The sequence below is a fragment of the Littorina saxatilis genome, linkage group LG10, assembly GCF_037325665.1.
Source record: "Littorina saxatilis isolate snail1 linkage group LG10, US_GU_Lsax_2.0, whole genome shotgun sequence".
NCBI lineage: Eukaryota > Metazoa > Mollusca > Gastropoda > Littorinimorpha > Littorinidae > Littorina > Littorina saxatilis.
In genome coordinates, this window is record NC_090254.1 from 33,024,814 (window position 1) to 33,050,651 (window position 25,838).

Here is a 25,838-nt window from a genome sequence, read left to right on the forward strand (position 1 = left end):
CAACAAAGTCCAGTACCTGTTAACTCTGAACTATGGAGAAGATACATTGATGACATCTTTATGCTTTGGACAGGAACAGATGATGACCTAGACACATTCCTAAAACACATCAACTCCCTTCATCCTACCATCAAATTCACTCACCACTCATCGTTAGAAAGAGTCTCCTTTCTAGACATTTCAGTCAGTCTGAAGGATGGATACCTTCAGACTGACCTGTACTCTAAACCTACCGACAGCCATGCCTACCTGTGCCAAAACTCGTGTCACCCAGCTCACGTAAAAAGAAATTTGCCATACTCACAATTTCTGAGACTCAGAAGACTCTGCTCAGAAGAGGAGCAATTTCAACAAAGGTGCGATGAGATGGAGAGACAGTTTTTTGCCAGGGGGTACAGCAAAAAGACTGTTAAAGATGGCAGGAGGAAAGCTACAGCTAAAATCAGAAAGGAGACTCTTTCATATCGCAAAAAAACTCCCACAAACAGAGTCCCTTTCGTCATCAATCATAACCCACTCAACCCTCCCCTCGGCCAGTGGTTGCATGGTTTGCAGGAAAGCTTGATCAGCGAGAGTGAACACATGAAAAACGTTCTGCCTGAAACGCCCATTTGTGGGGAGAGAAACTGTAAGAGCATACGCAATATCCTAATGCCGACAGTTCTTCCTCCTAAACACGACAACAACCCTGGGTGTTTCAGGTGTGAGCGTAAAAAATGTGTCATCTGTGAAAAACACTTGATTGAGTCCACCACATTCAATTCATGTAAAACAGGTGAAACTTTCACTCTCAGAGAACACTTCTCTTGTGACACCAAAAACATTATCTATCTCATTTCGTGTAAAAAATGCCACAGTGCCCAGTACGTGGGGCAGACTCAAAACAGTCTCAGAGAAAGGTTCTATCTCCACCGCTCACACATTGGGAAGAACACAGGTACTCTTCTCACAGTGCACTTCAACCAGCCCGACCATTCTCTCGGTGATATGGAGTGCATTGTGATCGAAAGAGTCTTTTGTTCGACCCGGGATGAGAGGTGGAAAAGAGAGTCTTTCTGGATTGCAAAATTAAAAACTTTGGTGCCGAGTGGACTCAATTCTGATCCGTAAACACTCTATTACAGCTTTCGTTTAGACCATGCAATGTGTGTGTGAGTGTGTGTGTGTGTGTGTGTGTGTGTGTGTGTGTGTGTGTGTGTGTGTATGTGTGTGTGTGTGTGTGTGTGAATTAGAGAGAGAGAGAGAGAGAGAGAGAGAGAGAGAGAGAGAGAGAGAGTAAAAATTTGTCGTCGAAGAATGTTTTGTCGGAATGTTATCAAAAGTTCATGAGCATGAAGATGTCTAAATCTTAGTGTATCTTCTCTATTGATCTTCGAATTCATATAGTTGAGATACATATTGTTTATGTATTCTGTCCGAAGGGTTAAGTGTTGTATCTTTATGCAAACCTTTGGCATAAACAAATGTGTTAAAGTACTTACGCATTTAATTAAAGAGACATCAGAATGATACTTTTGCCTGTTCACGGCACGAATAAGTATCCATTTTGTTCGAACTTTGAAATTACGTCATCAGCGACGAATACGTCACTACAAGATACGTATACCTTTGACGTAATAACTTTGGAATTCGCACGTGTACATTTGTTTTGATTACAATCAAAACGAAAGTAGATCTAAGCTTGAATGTAAATTTTATTTTTGAAATATTTGCTTTGTGATTCGTAACTAAAATAACCATGGTATTGTGTTGCTTAGTAATTAATGCATGAATTGGCGTCTCGCAGAATTACACGCCCCTGAGGAAGGCCTGGCAACAGGTCGAAAATTTGGGCTGCCACTTGACATTCTTTGTTTGGCTTTTCTTTTCCTTGATTTTGTTATATATATATATATATATATATATATATAGGTCTTAAAAGGGAGGGGGCTCCACCGTGTATACACTAGATTACTCACCCACTGCACACGGCGATCAGCCGGGCGAAAACAGGCCTCAGACTCACAGGTGTCTTCCTCGTACCACACTACCCCGTCTTCCAAGCATTCATCGTCGTCTCCCTTGCCGCCTTTGGTCTTTGATGTCATCTTGCGTCGTTGTCTCGGCTTCTTTCCTGATGAACGGCCAGGCTTGCTCTCGTCTGGATCACGACCAGGCTTGCCCTCGTCTTGATCAGTATCATCCTTCACCTGTCGTGGCCTCCTCGTGGCTACTTTCCGCCCTGGCTTTAGTTTTTCAGATTCGCCGGTAGAGAACGAAGGGTCCGGTGTCACACTACGAGAACTCACACTTGCCGCTCTTTGTTTTTTTCTCTCACTTCGTCTTTCGCTTGAAGCGTGTCTGTCGCCAGAAGTATGTCTGCTTTTCTCCCGACCTCGTTCAGACGTAGATTGTTCTGAGGGAAGCTTTCTTTTCACCTTATCTTTACTTTTTTGATTTTTGGTCTGTGATGATGTAAGCTGCTCATCCTTCGCAGGCAGAGTTTTGTCCCTTGGCGATTTGTTTTTCTCCTTTCGTTGCACGGTGCTAAGGCGTTCCAACTCTTGTGCAAATAAGGACGTGTCTGTTGACAAACTTCTCCGCACTTTGTCCCCTCCGCTGGCCGTCTTTTCCTCTTTGGAGGGATGGCTGGGTTGCTTGTTCTGATCCCGGTAAGTACCGACGCCATCTTCTGAAAAGGTCAAGATTAAAATTTAATGCATTGAAAATGTATTATCACTTGACCGATGATCAGTGTGGTTATGATACTCGTTCAAGTGATGATGATAAAATGATGTCTGTCTGTCTGTCTATCTATCTGTCTGTCTGTCTGTCTTTCACATTTATACACACACACACACACACACACACACACACACACACACACACACACAAACACACACACACACACACACACACACAGCTTTCATACCTGCAGCAGATTTGCTCTGAATCTGTTTCCTGTCTGCATCTGTGCCTCTGTGTTTGCTTGGGCCTGTTCTGTGTACACCAACTCGTTGAACTGACACTCGGACGTCCTTCAGCAATTTTCCATCTGAAGACAAAACACAGAACTTTGTTTTACCTACAGCAGGGCAGGCATAATCATCATGTGAGCATGTGCATGTTTGTCTGTTCTTTTTTGCACTCATTATGCACATGAACAATCATAATAACTGAAGAATTAATAACATAATGATTTCAACAGAAATAAGTGTACCTGACTGCAGCTTGTCCCTGTTTCTATCAGCGCATCCTGTGTGGTTGCTCGAAGACTCCTTTCCTGGTGTGGGTCTGGAACACATGTTCATTATCTTTCATCAAACATTAACATATATATAATTATATATATATTAGATGAATACCCGCTTCGCCGGGTAGCCGGCTTTGCCGGGAAGAAGTAGAGCCGAATACCCGGCTTAGCCGGGTGAGTGGCACACCGTACGCGATTGATGCCACACGAAGGAAGGGAGATAAACGCGCAAAACACTGGAGAAGATAAGGAGCGTTGTGGACAGTGACCTTCTAAAAATAGTAACGGGAATATGGATTGAGCGTTGTGGACAGTGACCTTCTAAAAATATTAACTGTAACGGGAATATGGATTGACGCCACACAAAGGAAGGGAGATAAACGCAAAACACTGGAGAAGATAAGAAAGAGTTACTGGGAATGGATGAACAGAAAAACCAAAATCGGTTCAGCGCTGCGCGCTGAGAGCACGTGTTGAAATATCTCATCGATGAGGTTGTGTCCGGGGTGTAGCTGAATACGGTGTCCAAATTTGAAAAAGATCCACCGAGAACTTTGGCCGTGCATCGCGAACAGACAGACAGACAGACAGACAGACAGACAGACACTAGTCGTATATATATATATAATATAGATAGAAGATAGATACAGTGCATTACGAAGTTTTAAAAAAGATTAAATATATAAAGGAATTTTACAAAAAATCATGCAAAACAGATGATCCCCATGGAACATTGAGGCCTGCAGAGACACTGTGAGTGTGATATATCGTAAGCAGATCCTGATGCATAAAGATGTATACAAAACATTAAAAAAAAATTTAAAAAAAGAACTCCAGACAATAACAAGAAGAGCAAACGCTCGATCGAGTCACTTTCGCAGTTCTGAATATTATATGAGGCATCAGATGGACAGGAAGAAATTGCTATTCACAACACAATGAGTCACGTTCACATAAAATTTGAGCCCGGTCACTTTTATAGTTTCCGAGAAAAGCCCAATGTTAAGTTGTGTGTTGCCGAACAGAAAAGGCTAGTTATCTCCCTTGTTTTTCTGATAACGTTCGTAAAAGGCTACAGATGTAAATACTTTGATGTAAAGAATAATCCTACAAAGTTTCAATCACATCCGATGAACTTTGTCAAAGATATAAAATGTCTAATTTTTCCTTTGACGCTGACCTGTGACCTTGAAAAAGGTCAAAGGTCAACGAAACCATCGTTAAAGTGTAGAGGTCATTGGAGGTCACGACTAAACAAAATATGAGCCCGATCGCTTTGATAGTTTCCGAGAAAAGTCCAACGTTAAGGTGGTGTCTACGGCCGGCCGGCCGGATGGCCGGCCGGACGGCCGGCCGGACAGACTAACACTGACCGATTACATAGAGTCACTTTTTCTCAAGTGACTCAAAAATGGAAGGGAAAAATCACCCAAGGAAAACCCAACCTACTCCCTCTCCTCCCCCACACATAAACACATAAATACATAAACACACCGACACACACTTACCCATTCTCTTTCTCTCCAAAAGACTTGTATGGTTTTGGGTGTGGTTTGCTTGACTTGAACTTGGACTTGGAGGAATCATCACCAGAACTGTTCCGTCTTTTCTTGCCTGAAGAGTGCAGGCCAGAATCATGCCGATCTGATGACGTGAATTCTTCAAACACATTTCTCCCAACCGCTGTGGTTGGTAGAGGGGAGTCTTTACTTTTCTCTTTGGTTTTGTTCCTGTAGTCGTGATGCCTTCCGTCTCTGTCATTGGACCTGCGCGTTGGTGCTTTTTTAGTATCATTCTCCGCATCCAGCCCCCCGCTTTTGTTTTCTGAGCACTTTTCATCACTTCTCTCTTTGTGTCTTTTAGTATCCTTCTCCGCATCCAGCCACCCGCGTTTGTTTTCTGAGCACTTTTCATCGCTTCTCTCTTTGTGTTTTTTAGTATCCTTCTCCGCATCTAGCCACCCGCGTTTGTTCTCTGAGCACTTTTCATCGCTTCTCTCTTTGTGATTTTTAGTATCCTTCTCTGCATCTAGCCACCTCCGTTTGTTTTCTGCGCACTTTTTTTCACTCCTCTCTTTGTGTCTTTTAAAACTGTCCACACTATCAGCGTCAATACCATTGCGATCTCTGTGCACAGTTGTTGAATCAGGTTCTGCTCGCTCATGCTCAGTTCTTGACACACTTTTCTTTCTCTTCTGATCCGAGAAACCACCCGCACTTTTTCTTCTGCTTTTGAAAAAGAAATCCCTCTCCACTGAACTGTCTTTAGGTCTGTTGTAATTCTTCTGTGAACGGGACTCACTTCGTTTACCAAGTTTTTCTGTTTGATTCCTGCTGAACTCTATGTCAAGATCCTTGTTTCTGGACTGAAACGTCCCAAAAGGAAATCTGTCATTGTCACGGGTTCTTTCCCACCCAGACACACCTCCCATTTTTGTTTCGGGAGAACAATCTCGCCTGCTGTGATGAGGGCTAGGACTGAGGTCATGCAAGCTGTGACCCGGCGTAGGAGGGACACTGTACAACAAACTCTCTTTGTCAATGTCATTGATATCCTCGTACTCCTCGTCGTATGTACGGTCAATGAAACCGCACGGTGAAGGTGTCTTTACGACATATTCCGGACTCAACACAGGCGGCTCGTCATACACACTCGATGACCTTCTCTCCTTCTTTTCAGGTGACACCGACCTCCTTTCTGACGAATCTGCATCTGAAGAACTTGAGTTATCCAACTCTGGTGAAACTGGCCTCTTCCTTGCAAAGCTTGGTTTTGGTGACCTTGACCTACCTTGCACTAATCTAGATTCACCAGCTGACGGTCTAGATCCAATCTCTGAAACCTTATCTTTCGGAGAAACTAATCTACTCTGCGCTGACTCACCATGAAGAGGTGAACGTGATCTGTGTTCTGAACCTTCTGAGTTCGGCAACCTTGACCTTCCCGACTGTCTCGGTGACTTTGACCTATCTCTGTATCTTGGTGAGCTTTTTTGATCACTTGCACGAGGTGACTTTTTTCTGTCAATTTGCTTTGGCGATTTTGACTTTACGTTATCCAGAGATCCATGAATAGAAGAGCTGACTGCTGACTGTTCTCGTTTAGGTGATACTGATCTTTTAGTTTCTCCTCTGATGGACACAAACCCTGAAGAATCCTGCTTGGTGTTTTGCTGAGCAGAGGCAGGTACACTGTCCTCCGATTGCCTTTTCAATGACCCATTTTGTTCACACTCACCCGGTTTCCTAGGTAACTCAGTCTTTGGGCTGTCACCAGAAAGCCTCCTGGAAAACTCTGTTTTTCCATCACCCTCATCGTCGCGTCTCCTGGACGGAAGTTTCTTCTCTTCGTCCACACTCTTTTTTATCCACGGTGATTTGGATCTGGCTTTGTTCTCTTTGGCTACACCCCCCTCCTCAATTCTGGACAAAACTTCATCCGAGCCACCGTTTTCTTTCGGGGATTCTTTGCTAGTTTCGTTCTTCTGCTCCAGAGATTCTTTCACTGGCACGTTCCTACCTTTCTTTCCAGAGTCACTGTTATGATCAGCCTTGAACGGCTTCGACTTCTGGCTCTCGGTTTGAGGAACCCTTGAGGGTGACCTTGAATGATCTTCAGAAGCGGCGTTTTCACAGAGCAAGCTTTTGTCCCTCTTACGAGAGCTGTCCTTGGCCTGCTGAACCCCCTTGTCTGGTGTGTGGGGTCCGTTTCGACGTGGCGTGTACACGGGGGGTTCTGTGCAATCTCCACTGGACAAAATGGTGTCTCCGCTGATTTCTTCCTGTTGGCGGTGTTCTTGCAGAGGTGTGACCGCGGATTTGCTCGGCTGACGTCTCTCAAACTGTAAACAAGAGAAAAGGCAAATCCCTGAGATAATTTCTTTTCATTGTCACCTTTTTCTTTTGGACTTTGTAAAAAAAAAAAAATTATTTGTTGCCGTGGTTTTGTTCTGTGTATGTGAAAGTCAGTGACCTTGACTTGTGTGACCTTGCCCTTAAAACTCGACTTCGGTGGGTCATACTTCTCGTTTGTTTGTTTGTTTGTTTGCTTAACGCCCAGCCGACCACGAAGAGCCATATCAGGGCGGTGCTGCTTTGACATTTAACGTGCGCCACACACAAGACAGAAGTCGCAGCACAGGCTTCATGTCTCACCCAGTCACATTATTCTGACACCGGACCAACCAGTCCTAGCACTAACCCCATAATGCCAGACGCCAGGCGGAGCAGCCACTAGATTGCCAATTTTAAAGTCTTAGGTATGACCCGGCCGGGGTTCGAACCCACGACCTCCCGATCACGGGGCGGACGCCTTACCACTAGGCCAACCGTGCCGGTCATACTTCTTGTGTGTTACACTGCAGCCAGTCAATCAAATATTTAATTAACCCTCACAACAACACACACACACCTAATTTATCTGTCCTGATAACTCTAGTGAGTTAAAAAAAAGAACAAGAAGGGCAAAGCCCATACGACTCACATGCTTGACCTTGACCTTTACATGACCTTGACCTTCAGCTAACCCTAGCAATGACATCATACACTAAGAACTGCTTTACACATTTTTCCTACCAAAATACATGTGACCTTGACCCAAGGTCAAGGTCATCCAAGGTCATGCAACACAAAGCTGTTAATTCAAGACATAGGAAGTACAATGGTGCTTATTGGCTCTTTCTACCATGAGATATGGTCACTTTTAGTGGTTCACTACCTTATTTTGGTCACATTTCATAAGGGTCAGTGACCTTGACCTTGATCATATGTGACCAAATGTGTCTCATGATGAAAGCATAACATGTGCCCCACATAATTTTTAAGTTTGAAACAGTTATCTTCCATAGTTCAGGGTCAAGGTCACTTCAAAATATGTATACAATCCAACTTTGAAGAGCTCCTGTGACCTTGAAGCAAGGTAAACCAAACTGGTATCAAAAGATGGGGCTTACTTTGCCCTATATATCATATATAGGTGAGGTATTAAATCTCAAAAACTTCAGAGAAAATGGGAAAAATAGCTGTTTTTTAGACAACATTTTACATTTATGGCCCCTGCAACCTTGACCTTGAAGCAAGGTCAAGATGCTATGTATGTTTTTTGGGGCCTTGTCATCATACACCATCTTGCCAAATTTGGTACTGATAGACTGAATAGTGTCCAAGAAATATCAACGTTAAAGTTTTTCGGCCGGACGGATGGCCGGCCGGCCAGACGGACGGACGGAGGGGACGGACGGACGGACGGACGACTCGGGTGAGTACATAGACTCACTTTTGCTTCGCATGTGAGTCAAAAAAGAATGAAGGCGGAGACAGACGCACAACACAAAACCATGTTTTCGACAAAAACACCATCTCAAAACGTCGGGGAAACACATGTTTTTAAAGAGGGGATGTCACATGCGAAACACACAGATGAAGCGCGGTGCTTGTTTTCACAGAACTATCGGTCAGTGTCAGCTTGACCCGTCCAGCTACCACCCTGTGTTCGGGTTAAACAACACGCCGGGCTGGCAGTGCCCACCGATACGGTCAGTGTCAGCTTGACCCGTCCAGCTACCTCGTTGTGTTTGGGTTTGTAAACAACACGGCTGGGAGCGCCAACTGATATTATTGCCACTCTTCAATCGTGACAGGCTCCATAGACTCTAGTTAGGATTCATGGGTCCGATACTGCCCTGAATTGGTACCACATCTGAGTCGGCCATTTTTTTCTATCTCCGTGGTGCCGGAAACCGCGTCACGTGAGTTGATCGTCCGCGTTCATTGGCTGACTACCAAAACGTGTTTTCAGATTTTAGAGCATGCTCTAAAACCCAAAACACGATGCGAAAACACGAAATAGTGTTTTCTGAAACGCGTTTTGGGGGATGTCACACAGGAAACACGCTGTTTTGTGTTTGTTTTGAAAGAAAACACTGCTTTGTGTTGTGCGTCTGACATGGTCTTTACTGTCTTTTGAACGCGATTGAATGACTGAAACAGCTGGGGATGACACGATTTTATGTTTGCAAATCAAAGCAAAACAGCAGCTGTGTCTAATGCTTTGCTTCCAGGGACAGCAATTCTTTTTATAGTCCCCAGGATTTATACGAACAACAAAAAATATGAATCTTGTGTAACCCTTGGAAAAACTCCATTAAAAAGGGGGTTCCACTGCATGAATATGAAGTGGCACATGACACTTACAATAAACTGAAATTCTGAGTCCGGCTGCTCTGCAGTCTCCCCAACCTTGACCTTGTATCCATTTTTATGGCCGAAAATGATCTTGTCGCCTTCTTGCAGAGGATGGATTTTTCCAATCTGAAAGAGGAAACACAAATTGAACATCTGTTACAAACTGTGATCAAGTGATACATGTATCTTGCAAAATGCTTCTGATGTGTTCTTCGATCCATTACATTTTAAACAAAAGCGAAAAGACAGCTCTATCCTATTCCATCGGCCGTGGTGAAGATCTTGTGCAATGGGATTTTGTTCTTTATTAGGTGTTTAACGTCGTTTTCAACTACGAAGGTTATATCGCGACGGTGCAATGGGATGACATCCTCACCAACCAAAAGTACTTGCACAACGAGCATTTTGTAAAGCAACGGAGTGCATGGTCCTCAAAAGCACCACAATGGAGTTACCGATCAAAGCATTGTACACAAAGCATTTTGCAAAGCAATTGAGTCGGCTTCAAGAATCAGCCTTAATAAATACTGTCCGATGCAGGCCTTTTTAAATTAACATTAAAAAAAAAAAAATATGTTTTATCAAAGCAATGGAGTGTGCTTTAACAATCAACCTAATGAATACTGTCCCCATTGCAGGCCTTTTTAAATCAACATTTACAAAAATAAAATAAATAATCATCAATCTTAATCAAGAAGTTCAGGTTCCAATCTAATTCAGCAAACTTCTTTTCACTTCATTGAACACATACAGTAAAGCCCACATGTCTTTCTTTATTTGGTGTTTTACGTCGTTTTCAACCACGAAGGTTATATCGCGACGGGGGAAGGGGGGAGATGGGATAGGGCCACTTGTCAATTGTTTCTTGTTCACAAAAGCACTAATCAAAAATTTGCTCCAGGGGCTTGCAACGTAGTACAATATATTACCTTACTGGGAGAATGCAAGTTTCCAGTACAAAGGACTTAACATTTCTTACATACTGCTTGACTAAAATCTTTGAGACAGTGACAAAAGGTCAGGTGTCATGTCTACTGTCCCGAATGACACACGATTGCTGACATTTCACCATTGCCAAAAGAATAAACAAATAAGAAATAGGTAGAAAATGAATGTGAAAACTGACTTTAATTGGTGATCAGTATTTTCTATACCACTAACAAATAATCTACTTACACATAGCTGTTTGGCAAATGTATGTTGCATGGGACACACTGACATGAAAGTGGAAGATTTGTTTCCCTCTAGAAAAACTACATATCAAGTTTCAATTTTTGTGCTCTTCCATTCCAGTTGGCAATCAATTGTTAACGCATGTTATAAGAAAAAATAGAACGAAAACAGATTAGATAGAATGAAAAATGTACTGGTGATGTCATTTGGGACATACTGACATGAAAACGTCACCTTTTGTCATTGTCTCCTTTACAAAAAGGACTATATTCTATACAAGAAACACTTAACAAGGGTAAAAGGAGAAACAGAATCCGTTAGTCGCCTCTTACGACATGCTGGGGAGCATCGGATAAATTCTAGTAAAGCCCACAAATGTCACGCTTTCAATGAAGGAGAGTGTAATTTGACACCTTTTACATTTCCGTATTTACATGCAACAGCAGTGCAGGGTGTAAAAGCAAATTGCAGTCAGAGCAGGAAGAGCTTTGAACGCTACTACAAAGTACAATCTTGCTGAACATCTTGTGTGATGATGATGTATTGTCTGGACGATTTAGAAGTGATAGGGCTAGACATATTCCAAACCTGTATATATTTTGACAAATACAGTGGAACCCCCCCTTTAAGAACCCCCGATTTAAAACTTCCTCCGTTTTAAGACCCTGTTTTCTGAGATTTTTTGTTCATCACCTTTGTAAATTTACCCGATTTTTAAGCCTTCTTCCTTTTTACATTTAGTCAAGTTTTGACTAAATGTTTTAACATAGAGGGGGGAATCGAGACGAGGGTCGTGGTGTGTGTGTGTGTGTGTGTGTGTGTGTGTGTGTGTAGAGCGATCGATCTTTATGAAATTTGACATGAGAGTTCCTGGGTATGATATCCCCGGACGTTTTTTTCTTTTTTTCGATAAATACCTTTGATGACGTCATATCCGGCTTTTTGTAAAAGTTGAGCCCTCATTTTTCATTTAAATTGATTGAAATTTTGGGAAGGCAATCTTCGACGAAGGCCGGGGTTTGGTATTGCATTTCAGCTTGGTGGCTTAAAAACTAATGAGTGAGTTTGGTCATTAAAAATCGGAAACTTGTAATTAAAATTATTTTTTTATTAAACGATCCAAAAACAATTTCATCTTATTCTTTGTCATTTTCTGATTCCAAAAACATATACATATGTTATATTTGGATTAAAAACAATCTCTGAAAATTAAAAATATAAAAATTATGATCAAAATTAAATTTCCCAAATCGATTTAAAAACTATTTCATCTTATTCCTTGTCGGTTCCTGATTCCAAAAACATATAGATATGATATGTTTGGATTAAAAACACGCTCAGAAAGTTAAAACGAAGAGAGGTACAGTAAAGCGTGCTATGAAGCACAGCGCAACCGCTGCTGCGCCAAAAAGGCTCGTCACTTTCACTGCCTTTTGCACTAGCGGCGGACTACGTTCAGTTTCATTCTGTGAGTTCCACAGCTTGACTAAATGTAGTAATTTCGCCTTACGCGACTTGTTAAGATCTTATTTTTGCCGATTTTTGGAGGTCTTTAAATGGGGGTTCCACTGTACGCATCCTGGCTCTCACAAAAAAACACCCACTTACCTGGATCACTATACATGTATAGGTTATATCCCCGGTGGTGGCTTGTACTCACTTTTATCCAAACTAAGATATTCTTACACTGTGGATACATGGATTTAATGAAATGCAAACAAGCAGCGGCGATGTCATCTTGATAAATATCCCATGGGCGAAACACGGTTTTTTACTGTTTGGGAAAAAAAGTCTGGATTTCAGATTTTTTTAAAAGTTTTTCTGACAGTACGGATATATTATTTCATCAACAAGGCCACATAAGTCTATAGACACGTCAAGAGTCTGTCTGTCTGTCCCAAGCCTCTAAAAGAAAGAGACCACTTCTCTTCTTCTTCGTTCTTGGGCTAAAACTCCCACGTACACATGTGTTTTTTGCAAAAATGGGTTTTACATGTATGACTGTTTTTAACCCACCATTTAGGCAGCCGTATGCTGCTTTCGGGGGAGAAAGAGACCACAATCTCCAGTGTACATGCATTTCTGTGCAATTGCAATAACATTTTGCACCCTAAAATTACAGAGGCAAAGAAATGAGTCAGTTTGTTACACAATTTGGACACGTCATGTGTTTCATTCAGTTTCACCAAAGCTGTGACATGTAAGTCATCATCTGTCAGACAAGGTGTTACAGCAAAGAGAAAACTGCATTACCATCAAAATGTCAATAATACCTACAGCTGTGTACTGGAATTAAACTTAATGCAAACTTTCATCTAGACCTCTCTCTCCCATTTACAGTAAAAGCTTGATGCATACAGTGGAACCCCCTTTGGAGACACCCCCCCCCCCCCCCCCCCCCCCCCCAATTTTGTAAGATCTTGTTTTCTCCGACTTTCTGTTCTTAAGGTCTGTAAAATTACCTCCATTTTAAGACTCCCTCCTTTTTAAGATCCAAGTTTCTCAGATTTTGTGAGGTCTTAAACGCATATGAACGCATTCTTCCATGCAAAATGGCCTGATCCTGCCTGTCATTGTTCAATTCAAGTCACTGATTGTCTAGGATTGTCTAGGTTGGCTACGGCATTCTATGTTCTTCAAATAACCCAAAAGGTAACAAACTGGAGGACTAAAATTAGTTAGTTTGGCTACTTCTCAATTTCAAGCTGTTTTTCGAAAGAGCACAAAAGTCAGACCATTTGACCCGCAAACCTGCCACTTTGTGGGCTAGTAAATATGTGCACCAGTTGTAAAGTGACTAGGTCGTTGGATGTAGAAGTTATGAGCATTTTTGTGGATTGCATTTGGGGGGGGGGGTCACCCTGTGTTTTGTTTTCTTTCACACCAGTGTGCAACTCTCTCTGTGCCATTCTCCTCAATTATAATTCATTACTCACACTCATACACTACCCCCCCCCCCCCCCCCACCTTGATCACGTCTTCCAGCCCCTCATAGCCACACAATTGGAAGCGTAGTGCAGTGAAACCCCCCCCCCCTTTTAAGACCCTCAAAAATGGGAGAAAATTGGGTCTTACACAGGAGGGAGTGTCTAAATGGGGCTACATTTACAGAGGTTATGAACAGAAAGTCTAAGAAAACAGAGTCTTAAAATGGAGGAAGTCTTAAATTGGGGTGTTTTAAAAGGGGGGTCCCTCTGTAACAGGGACTGTACCAGCTTGCATACAAGAGCAGCCTTGCGTAAGTGCAGTAGGATCCAAGAGTAAAGCCAGATTTTTGTTTTGCAATATATCTAATACAACAGGTGAACTTTGTCTGGTTTAAAACGGTCTTCTCTGCCACTATAAACTAAAGGAATGGATGGAAAGGATCCTATCAGATTGCACAGCAAGCGGCGAGGACAAAGAGGCTAGGTTGGCATCAGATTGCACAGCAAGCGGCGAGGACAAAGAGGCTAGGTTGGCATCAGATTGCAGAGCAAGCGGCGAGGACAAAGAGGCTAGGTTGGCATCAGATTGCAGAGCAAGCGGCGAGGACAAAGAGGCTAGGTTGGCATCAGATTGCACAGCAAGCGGCGAGGACAGAGAGGCTAGGTTGGCATCAGATTGCACAGCAAGCGGCGAGGACAAAGAGGCTAGGTTGGCATCAGATTGCAGAGCAAGCGGCGAGGACAAAGAGGCTAGGTTGGCATCAGATTGCACAGCAAGCGGGGAGGACAAAGAGGCTAGGTTGGCATCAGATTGCACAGCAAGCGGGGAGGACAAAGAGGCTAGGTTGGCATCAGATTGCACAGCAAGCGGGGAGGACAAAGAGGCTAGGTTGGCATCAGATTGCACAGCAAGCGGCGAGGACAAAGAGGCTAGGTTGGCATCAGATTGCACAGCAAGCGGCGAGGACAAAGAGGCTAGGTTGGCATCAGATTGCACAGCAAGCGGCGAGGACAAAGAGGCTAGGTTGGCATCAGATTGCACAGCAAGCGGCGAGGACAAAGAGGCTAGGTTGGCATCAAATTGCACAGCAAGCGGCGAGGACAAAGAGGCTAGGTTGGCATCAGATTGCACAGCAAGCGGCGAGGACAAAGAGGCTAGGTTGGCATCAGATTGCACAGCAAGCGGCGAGGACAAAGAGGCTAGGTTGGCATCAGATTGCACAGCAAGCGGCGAGGACAAAGAGGCTAGGTTGGCATCAGATTGCACAGCAAGCGGCGAGGACAAAGAGGCTAGGTTGGCATCAGATTGCACAGCAAGCGGCGAGGACAAAGAGGCTAGGTTGGCATCAGATTGCACAGCAAGCGGCGAGGACAGAGAGGCTAGGTTGGCATCAGATTGCACAGCAAGCGGCGAGGACAAAGAGGCTAGGTTGGCATCAGATTGCACAGCAAGCGGCGAGGACAAAGAGGCTAGGTTGGCATCAGATTGCACAGCAAGCGGGGAGGACAAAGAGGCTAGGTTGGCATCAGATTGCACAGCAAGCGGCGAGGACAAAGAGGCTAGGTTGGCATCAGATTGCACAGCAAGCGGGGAGGACAAAGAGGCTAGGTTGGCATCAGATTGCACAGCAAGCGGGGAGGACAAAGAGGCTAGGTTGGCATCAGATTGCACAGCAAGCGGCGAGGACAAAGAGGCTAGGTTGGCATCAGATTGCACAGCAAGCGGCGAGGACAAAGAGGCTAGGTTGGCATCAGATTGCACATTAGCATCTAAGGCTGAGGACAGTGAATAAACTGAAAAAAAGGTCAGAAGAAAATAGCTAAGTACAGTCAGAACTTTGGGACAACAATGAGGTCAATCAATGAATCATAGAACGTTCTCGTAAAAGAATAAGCATCTGTTCTGAACAACAGCACATTCAAAAGTCACAACCTGTAAATTATCAGAAATGTCTGACGGGCGCAGTGGCCAAGTGGATAAGACACCGGCCTCCTGTATTGAAGGTCGCGGGTTCGAATCCCGGCCACGCCTGTTGGGTTAAGGGTGGATATTTTTCCGATCTCCCAGGTCAACTTATGTGCAGACCTGCTAGTGCCTTATCCCCCTTCATTTGTACACGCAAGCACAAGACCAAGTGCACATGGAAAAGATCCTGTAATCCATTTCAGAGTTCAGTGGGCTATAGAAACAAGAAAATACCTTGCATGCTTCCCTCGAAAGCGACGTATGGCTGCCTGAATGGCGGGGTAAAAACAGTCACCAACTCGTGCAAAAAGATGAGTGAACGTTGGAGCTTCAGCCCATGAACGAAGAAGAAGCAGAAGAGAATCAGAAATCTCCAGAAAAACTAAGTTACACTGTAAATGGTTCGACCACTCTACAATGCAATTTCTTTCTTTATTTATTTGGTGTTTAACGTCGTTTTCAACCACGAAGGTTATATCGCGACGGGGAAAGGGGGGAGATGGGATAGAGCCACTTATCAATTGTTTCTTGTTCACAAAAGCACTAATCAAAAATTTGCTCCAGGGGCTTGCAACGTAGTACAATATATTACCTAACTGGGAGAATGCAAGTTTCCAGTACAAAGGACTTAACATTTCTTACGTACTGCTTGACTAAAATCTTTACAAAAATTGACTATATTCTATACAAGAAACACTTAACAAGGGTAAAAGAAGAAACAGAATCCGTTAGTCGCCTCTGACGACATGCTGGGGAGCATGCATCGGGTAAATTCTTCCTCCTAACCCGCAGGGGGTGGGGGGGGGGGGGGGGGGGCGGGAGGTTTACAATGGAATGCACAAAACAAACAAACATTGGGACGAAGCTAAGAAAACTTGAAACAAAAGCATGCACAAAGGAACTCACCCTAACATCGTTAACATAGGTTCCGTTTAGACCGTGATTGTGCAAGAGGAAATGGAGGTGACCGTCGTCGTTCCTCTCCCCCACCACCACCGCATGGCACCGCGAGATGAAGTTGTGCAGCAGCAAGGAGTCGATGTATACGTCGGATGACCCACCTCGACCGAAAGCTGTAGCTCCCTGCTTTAATCTGGAAAATGATAAAGAGAATAAGTTATTGAACACAAAAGTTGTTTCCCAGAAAGTGGCGTATGGCCGCCTAAATGGCGGGGTTAAACCAGTCATACACGTAAAAACCCATTAGTGCAAAAATCATGAGTGTTCGGGGGAGTTTCAGCCCATGAACGCAGACGAATAAGAAGAAGAACACACACACAAAATTCAAACACATGCAGGTTGGGATTTCCAGCTGAAGCAGGATATCAAAGTATTAGCCTTTTCTACCTGTCTTTGAACCTCAACTATCATGCAACAATGTTTTTGAAGAATCGTTTCAAAGAATCAAAATGAGCCTTTTGAACATCTTCAATGCCTTCCAGTGGCACTAATACACTACAAGTACACCACAATAAACACCACGCTTTCCCATTCATTTCAATTGTTTTCTTCTTTATTAGGGGGTGTGTGTCCATGCTTTTTCCCTTTTGTTACACATGCATGCACAAACACCCACTACATACTCTCTCTCTCCCTCCCTCTCTCTCTCTCTCCCTCTCTGTCTGTCTGTCTGTCTGTCTGTCTGTCTGTCTGTCTGTCTGTCTGTCTGTCTGTCTGTCTGTCTGTCTGTCTCTCTCTCTCTCTCTCTTACACAAAAACAGTGTACTTCTAACTCTATACGATAAGCACCCTCCGACCTCCGACCGTGCGTATACAAATTCCCCCCACATGCTCATCTTCAAAAGCAATCCTTCAAAGTATATAACCTGGTCGGATCTGTGGAACAACACTAGCATGGGACTGTCAGTAATTGTTTCACTTCAAGGTTATCAAGACACAAAAGTTACAGGTCTGTCTTAAAGCCTGCACGTGTGACACAATCGATGCCTCTCTTTCTTTACTTTATTTGGTGTTTAACGTCGTTTTCAACCGTTCAAGGTTATATCGCGACAAGAAGGGGGGGGGGGGGGGGGGGGGGGGGGATAGAGCCACTTGTTAATTGTTTCTTGTTCACAAAAGCACTAATAAAAAAATTGCTCCAGGGGCTTGCAACGTAGTACAATAACCTTACTGGGAGAAAAGAACTGGGTAATGAATCAATACTTGTGCCTTGTAATGCTTACAGTGTTTTGTATGAAGGCAGGCCAGCTTGAAAACAATCTCATTTGAGCTTGAAAACAATCTCATTTGAGCTTGAAAATAATCTCAATTGAACTTTGAAAACAATCTCATTCGAGCTCAAAAACAATCTCATTCGAGCTCAAAAACAATCTCATTCGAGCTCGAAAACAATCTCATTCGAGCGTTAAAACAATCTCATTTAAGCTTTAAAACAATCTCATTTGAGCTTGAAAACAATCTCATTTGCTTTCATGTCAGGAGACTGACCGACTATAAAAATTTAACATCCTCTTCAGGATAATCCAATAAAATCAATAAATCAGCCTATAATGGGCCATGCGCTGGTAATATGCAGAGGATAGGATCTGATATTTTTACTTAAACAAACCCAGTTGGATGGTTTTTTTCTTCTTCAATTCACTGGCATCCAATCAGTTCATCTCGTTGAAGTACAGTGGAACCCCCCTGTTAATACCTTCAAAAATGTGCGAAAATCAGGTCTTAAAAGTTTGTCAAGATTTTAGTCAAGCAGTATGTAAGAAATGTTAAGTCCTTTGTACTGGAAACTTGCATTCTCCCAGTAAGGTCATAGACTGTACTACGTTGCAAGCCCCTGGAGCAATAAAACCTTCGTGGTTGAAAACGACGTTAAACACTAAATAAAGAAAGAAAGAAATGTCTTAAAAAGGAGGGAGTCTTAAAATGGGGGTACATTTAGAGATGTTATGAACAAAAAATCTGAGAAAACAGGGTCTGAAAGTGAAAGGGAAGGGAGTCTTAAATTGGGGGGGTCTCAGTGTATCCAGACATGGTGATGAGATGATGATGCATACAATAATGTTCGTGTTTACCAAACTTTGAGACTTTTGTTGTGAGCTTGGGATCTTTATAAGGCCAAAAAGATAAATATGTCTGTTTCCGGTAACCCGACCGACCCTATTTTTAAGCCCCGACCCTAAAGGTTTTTTTCGCTTTTCGCACACACACAAACAAAACCAAAATTAATATGAAGTCAAGTATACTTTATTTATTTTCAAAATATCTAGGTCAAAAACATGTGCTAAATAATTGTAAGTAAACTAAGGAAGCATTTAAAAAAAAAACAAAAAAAAACGTCAAAAGACGGTAACAAAACGTAAAAAAAAGGTTAAAAAAATAATTTAAAAAAAAAAATTTAAAAAATTAAAAAAACGACCGACCGACCCTATTTTTTTCGCCGATGTTACTGGAAACAGACATATTTTTCTTTTTGGCCTAAGTTTATTGCGTGCATGTGCGCACAATAGTAATAGGATGTTCAGACAGAATAACCTAGTTTTCTGGGTAGTTATTGAAGTGACTTATAAAAATGAATGAACAAATTGTGAATATTAATGGCCACAGATTGCCGTTGCTATGGAAACAGCCGCCATATTGGATTTCTAGGAAACGGTTTTACAGCGACATCATAAATAAGAAATGCTTAATATTTGGCACAAAGATACACCAGACTTTTATAGTCATATAGAACGATATTTTGACAACAGACTACAGTTTAATTTACATTAATTTTTGAAATAAGGATTAATGAATTTTTAACAGCATATTCATAAATCCTTATTTCAACAAGAAGAGCAAACGCTCGATCGAGTCACTTTCGCAGTTCTGAATATTATATGAGGCATCAGATGGACAGGAAGAAATTGCTATTCACAACACAATGAGTCACGTTCACATAAAATTTGAGCCCGGTCACTTTTATAGTTTCCGAGAAAAGCCCAACGTTAAGTTGTGTGTTGCCGAACAGAAAAGGCTAGTTATCTCCCTTGTTTTTCTGATAACGTTCGTAAAAGGCTACAGATGTAAATACTTTGATGTAAAGAATAATCCTACAAAGTTTCAATCACATCCGATGAACTTTGTCAAAGATATAAAATGTCTAATTTTTCCTTTGACGCTGACCTGTGACCTTGAAAAAGGTCAAAGGTCAACGAAACCATCGTTAAAGTGTAGAGGTCATTGGAGGTCACGACTAAACAAAATATGAGCCCGATCGCTTTGATAGTTTCCGAGAAAAGTCCAACGTTAAGGTGGTGTCTACGGACGGCCGGCCGGACAGACTAACACTGACCGATTACATAGAGTCACTTTTTCTCAAGTGACTCAAAAAGTAATATAAATTCAACTGTAGTCTTTTGTCAAAATATCGTTCTATATATGATTGTAGATAAAAGTCTTGTGTATCTGTGTGCCAAATATTAAGCATTTCTGATGTATGATGTTGCTGTAAAACTGTTTTCTAGAAATCCAATATGGCGCTGTTTATGCAAGTTTCCATAGCGACCGCTATCTATGTCCTTTAGTTTTCGCAAATTTTTCATTTCTTTATATGTCACTTCAATAACTACCCAGAAGTTACTCCATGTATTTTTCAAGTTTTATTTTGGTAATTTTAGTGCCGCACATTGCCTTAAAGAGTCCTGACTAAGTTGGCTCTGGGAAAATAAATCCCTTCTGAACTCTGGTTCAAAAGCAACTAACTCAGTAACTGGTTACAAAACCTGTTTGCTACGGAGTGGTGTAATATAATTATATTTTTGTGGTCAAGTTTGGATAAAGAACTTCACAATACACACACACAGATCAAGAAGTCTAAAAATAATAGACACATACATACAAACATACACACACACCCACACAGTGTCATACAAGGCTACATTACATGTATTAGATGTGTCACGCTTTAATCCCTATTTGGCTTAGCATCAAAAAATGAACTGGAAAACAGCCAGTCAATTATCAGTGATCTAGTATGATCTAGATTGACTCATTGAGTATAACCTCTTGTGTTTGACAGTCCGACAATGTCAAACCCAAAGTCAAAAGACTTCACTCATAGCTCTGATGACAGACTCAGGTGTTTTATTTTACTACAGCTCATCAGTTCTTAGGAACAGAAAGTTCTTTGAATAACTCATGTGATACATAGTCAAAAAAGATGCCAAGCAGGAGAAAAAGAAGAAGGAACAAGTCGCGTAAGGCGAAAATACAACATTTAGTCAAGTAGCTGTCGAACTCACAGAATGAAACTGAACGCAATGCCATTTTTCAGCAAGACCGTATACTCGTAGCATCGTCAGTCCACCGCTCATGGCAAAGGCAGTGAAATTGACAAGAAGAGCGGGGTAGTAGTTGCGCTAAGAAGGATAGCACGCTTTTCTGTACCTCTCTTTGTTTTAACTTTCTGAGCGTGTTTTTAATCAAAACATATCATATCAATATGTTTTGGGAATCAGGAACCGACAAGGAATAAGATGAAAGTGTTTTTAAATTGATTTCGACAATTTAATTTTGATAATAATTTTTATATATATTTAATTTTCAGAGCTTGTTTTTAATCCAAATATACATCTTACAGCGATGTCCCTTACTAGATGAGGGACGAAAAGAAGTGTGGCCGTCACCAACTCCCTTGCAGACCAAACTATACGGCAGTCGACAGGAGTTGGAGAAAACGACAACATTTATCACCAGTGCTGGACTGATTGTGTAACCTCTGCGAACGCCAAGAAGAAGAAGAAGAATCCAAATATAACATATTTATATGTTTTTGGAATCAGAAAATGATGGAGAATAAGATGAACGTAAATTTGGATCGTTTTATAAATTTTTATTTTTTTTTTACAATTTTCAGATTTTTAATTACCAAAGTCATCAATTAATTTTTAAGCCACCAAGCTGAAATGCAATACCGAAGTCCGGGCTTCGTCGAAGATTACTTGACCAAAATTTCAACCAATTTGGTTGAAAAATGAGGGCGTGACAGTGCCGCCTCAACTTTCACGAAAAGCCGGAAATGACGTCATCAAAGACATTTATCAAAAAAATGAAAAAAAGTTCGGGGATTTCATACCCAGGAACTCTCATGTCAAATTTCATAAAGATCGGTCCAGTAGTTTAGTCTGAATCGCTCTACACACACACACAGACACACAGACACACGCACGCACATACACCACGACCCTCGTCTCGATTCCCCCTCTACGTTAAAACATTTAGTCAAAACTTGACTAAATGTAAAAATGAGAGGAGTCCTGAGAGAACGGAAACAAGTCGCGTAAGGCGAAAATACAATATTTAGTCAAGTAGCTGTCAAACTCACAGAATGAAACGCAATGCCATTTTACTCGTAGCATCGTCAGGCCACCGCTCATGGCAAAGGCAGTGCAGTGAAATTGACAAGAAGAGCGGGGTAGTAGTTGCGCTAAGAAGGATAGCACGCTTTTCTGTACCTCTCTTTGTTTTAACTTTCTGAGCGTATTTTTAATTCAAAGATATCATATCTATATATTTTTGGAATCAGGAACCGACAAGGAATAAGATGAAAGTGTTTTTAAATTGATTTCGAAAAAAAAAAATTGATAATAATTTTTATATATTTAATTTTCAGAGCTTGTTTTTAATCCAAATATAACATATTTATATGTTTTTGGAATCAGCAAATGATGGAGAATAAGATAAACGTAAATTTGGATCGTTTTATAAATTTTTATTTTTTTTTACAATTTTCAGATTTTTAATGACCAAAGTCATTAATTAATTTTTAAGCCACCAAGCTGAAATGCAATACCGAACCCCGGGCTTCGTCGAAGAGTACTTGACCAAAATTTCAACCAATTTGGTTGAAAAATGAGGGCGTGACAGTGCCGCCTCAACTTTCACGAAAAGCCGGATATGACGTCATCAAAGACATTTATCAAAAAAATGAAAAAAACGTTCGGGGATATCATACCCAGGAACTCTCATGTCAAATTTCATAAAGATCGGTCCAGTAGTTTAGTCTGAATCGCTCTACACACACACACACACACACACACACAGACACACACACACACACACACACACACACACACACGCACATACACCACGACCCTCGTTTCGATTCCCCCTCTATGTTAAAATATTTAGTCAAAACTTGACTAAATATAAAAAAAGAAGGAACACACCCTAACCGACCCCCAACCTGAACACAGTTATTACTATTACCCTCAAAGCTTGCACTGTGTTGTGACAATAAAACTGTGCAGTTTTTACAATTCTACTTCTGGCATAACTCCCCAGTCAAGTCACCCAGAGGGCAGCAGAAAGCATTGCTAACCAAAGCTATGCAAAAAGTTTCTTTCAGACAATTTCTCATGCTTACAAAGGTCTTCCCCAACTCCACAGAAATGTCTTCTAGCAGCTTTACACAGACTCAATGGGTGTTTCAGGCCACACCGTCCGAAGTCTTTACAAATACTGTAAGAAGCAGCAGAAAGGTGTCAGGCTAACAGTCAGACAGGGTTGAATTACCGGGGCATAAACTAACAAAAAGAGAAAAATGCTTGCGAGACTCACATTCGTCACATGTCATACTCATAGGAATCAGTTCTACTGCTGGTCTAGATTAGAGCTTCCCCAACGTTCCAATTAGACGTGTGTCTTATTTACTCTGATGAAACTGCACCAAAACTATTTCTATTATTCTAATCTGCACAATTTATATGTGACCAATTCACTGACTCAGTTTTGACTTTTAATTTAACGCGCTGGAATTTGACGGCAGCTGGTCAAATGGCCCATGTATTGCTTTCTCTGACATAAACCCTGTCAAGCTGGCTAGTAACAGTCGAATCTCTGTTCTGAGCTGTGCATAATTAAAAGACTTAAATTGACCTATGATTTTATTGAAAAGTGTCTACAGACACTCAGTTACAAACGTACATGTGTATATTATCCCTGTGAGATTTTATTTACTAGCTAGGTTGACTCCAAAAAATCAAAAGCTTCCCTACTGTTCAAGTTCACGTTAAATGGCTTCCTGTGTGAACGAGGGGAAATCTGTTTAATTAAAGGGCTGCCCTGATTTTAACAAACACTGAAAGTTAAAAAACAAAGGATTACTGTACTCACCAATACAAAGACGACACAAGACGATTACGAATTTTCGCTTCTGGAAGCTTCATCAGGAAAAGAACACAAAAGACAACAAAAAGCAGACGCAACACGGAACAAACAGGGTTTGAAAGAAAATGGAGGGGAAACACGCAAAAAAGGGCTTTTTTTGGTCTGCTTTTTGTTGTCTTTTGTGTTCTTTTCCTGATGAAGCTTCCAGAAGCGAAAATTTGTAATCGTCTTGTGTCGTCTTTGTATTGGTGAGTACAGTAATCCTTTGTTTTTTAACTTTGTTCATCTTACCACAGTCACTTTGTTGTTTAGATTTTTAAACACTGAAAGTGAAACAGGCCAACAGACATCAACCAAGTGTGCCGGTGAAATTCTACTAGGTCAACTCAAAAGCTACCCTGCTGTCAAAGTTCAGGTTCAGTGACTTTCTGTGTGAACCAGGGCAATGAAGCTTTGTGAAACTGGAGTAACTGGATACTTTTTACTTCCTCAGTGTATGCATCATTCTTCATTGCATGTCCTTAACTGAATAAGGCTTTGTACACGATTGCTGGGAAACGGGACATTTTCCCATGACATGAAAAACGGTGACACTGAAAAGACACACAAATACTAAATTGTATATATATATATATATATATATATATATATATATATATATATCTCTAGGCTGGTTACTGGTTTGCTTATGCCACAAGCCTTATATTTAAATATATACTGTATCTTATTTAACACACAAGCACTGGGTTAGTGACAACAAATATAATTGACAGAATGCCCACTTGATCAGCCCTCTTCATCTGTTTGCATTGTGGCACACATTGCAAAATTATACATCCTTGTTCCAACCCTCATCTAGACATAGTATGTCACAACTTCAGTCTTGAGATTATTAGCTGAAGCACTCTTTATGTTTTCATCTAAGCACTACTGCATTATGTGAGTGCAATGTTAATCTAACCCCACCTGCTAACAAAATCTAGGAGTTTATACACACTTGGGCAGCCATGTTCCGTTGGGGGGGGGGGGGGATGATAGTAATGAGGCATACCAAGACCAAATCACACACGGGGAATCCCCTACAAAACGCGTTATTTCCGTGGCCCACTGTCCTTAAAACGGCTCTGAAACTAACTGTAACAATACTACTAGTTAACACTGCCCTGTACATCATGGTCATGCACGCTGCAAACTGTCATCTGATTTATCTTGCTCGCCCTTGACTATTTTTTCGTCGTTTCACATTATGATAACGATCGTTTCAAGCGGGCGGGCGAGCGAGGTAAAGTTCAGACTAAGCCACATGTATACAGTAGTCAGTGTTGGCACTATCAGTGAAACCGAAATGGCGAAAAGCAACGCTGGAGAGAAATCGATCAGTCTCTGCCATCAATCAGACAGTAAAAACGGGTGATAACACAATAAATACTCACTCTACAACCTCCACAGCTCCCGCAATGGTTGGAGGGGGTCCTATGTGTCGAAAAACCCACGAAGTTTGCTCTCTGCTATCCATGTGCAGGGAGGAACGACCCGAAACACATTCCCCTCACTCCCCTTTGAAAACACCGCGCGAAAGAATGGCGGCCGTGCTGGTGGTGTGCGTATGAGGAAGGAAGTACGATCGTTCTCCGTCGCCCCAAAACGAAGCCAGCCAGTCTGCAGTCACTGGAAGCCGATGCTGAGCTGTGATGCCGTTCTGTTCACGGCGGCTGGAAGGGCGTCTGCAAAACCATGGCAACGGGGTATTGATCCAAGAACTGAGCTCACCCCAATCGCTGTCTCGTGCAGCGTGTCAAACCAACACGTCATCAGTGACAGACCTATCATCGCCGACAGCGGAGGCTCTCGAGATTGTTTTGTTTATAAGGCCTAAAAAAAAAATAGGTGTGGTTACGGTAACCCGACCTACCCTATTTTTAGGGGCCGATCATATAACTTTTTATTACATTTGTCGAAAAAAGAAAAAAAAACCAGTGCAAAAAACGCAATGAAAGCGAAAGCGCCCGAGTCGCACACTTATTTCCCTGTCAAGTAGGTTTAATTTGTACACATTAGAAAAAAAAGTTAAAAAAAAAAAAAAAGTGATTGCCTACCTACCTACCCTATTTTTTTTGGCTATGTTACCGTAACCACACCTATTTTTTTTTTTGGCCTAAACAGGCGAGCGTGTTCATGCGGCTGTGCGGGCGTGTCAAAACTAGTGGCATACGCAAACACGTGTGAATAATGATGATGTGTCAGCCTCAAAG

At 41.9% G+C, this 25,838-nt stretch overlaps 1 protein-coding gene across 1 annotated transcript in view; it reads right to left on the minus strand.

Annotated features, from left to right (window-relative positions):
• LOC138978623 (uncharacterized protein C01G6.5-like) overlaps positions 1 to 25,429 on the minus strand; it is a 38,098-nt gene extending 12,669 nt beyond the window's left edge. Inside the window, exons 1-7 of the mRNA XM_070351386.1 lie at positions 25,020 to 25,429; positions 16,387 to 16,573; positions 9,424 to 9,540; positions 4,741 to 7,073; positions 3,200 to 3,273; positions 2,912 to 3,034; positions 1,959 to 2,671 (exon numbers count right to left, since the gene is read on the minus strand). Coding sequence (XP_070207487.1) covers positions 1,959 to 2,671; positions 2,912 to 3,034; positions 3,200 to 3,273; positions 4,741 to 7,073; positions 9,424 to 9,540; positions 16,387 to 16,573; positions 25,020 to 25,102 — 3,630 coding nt within the window. The 5' untranslated portion in view covers positions 25,103 to 25,429. The remainder of the gene's footprint in view (positions 1 to 1,958; positions 2,672 to 2,911; positions 3,035 to 3,199; positions 3,274 to 4,740; positions 7,074 to 9,423; positions 9,541 to 16,386; positions 16,574 to 25,019) is intronic.
• Between the last annotated feature and the right edge of the window lie 409 nt (positions 25,430 to 25,838).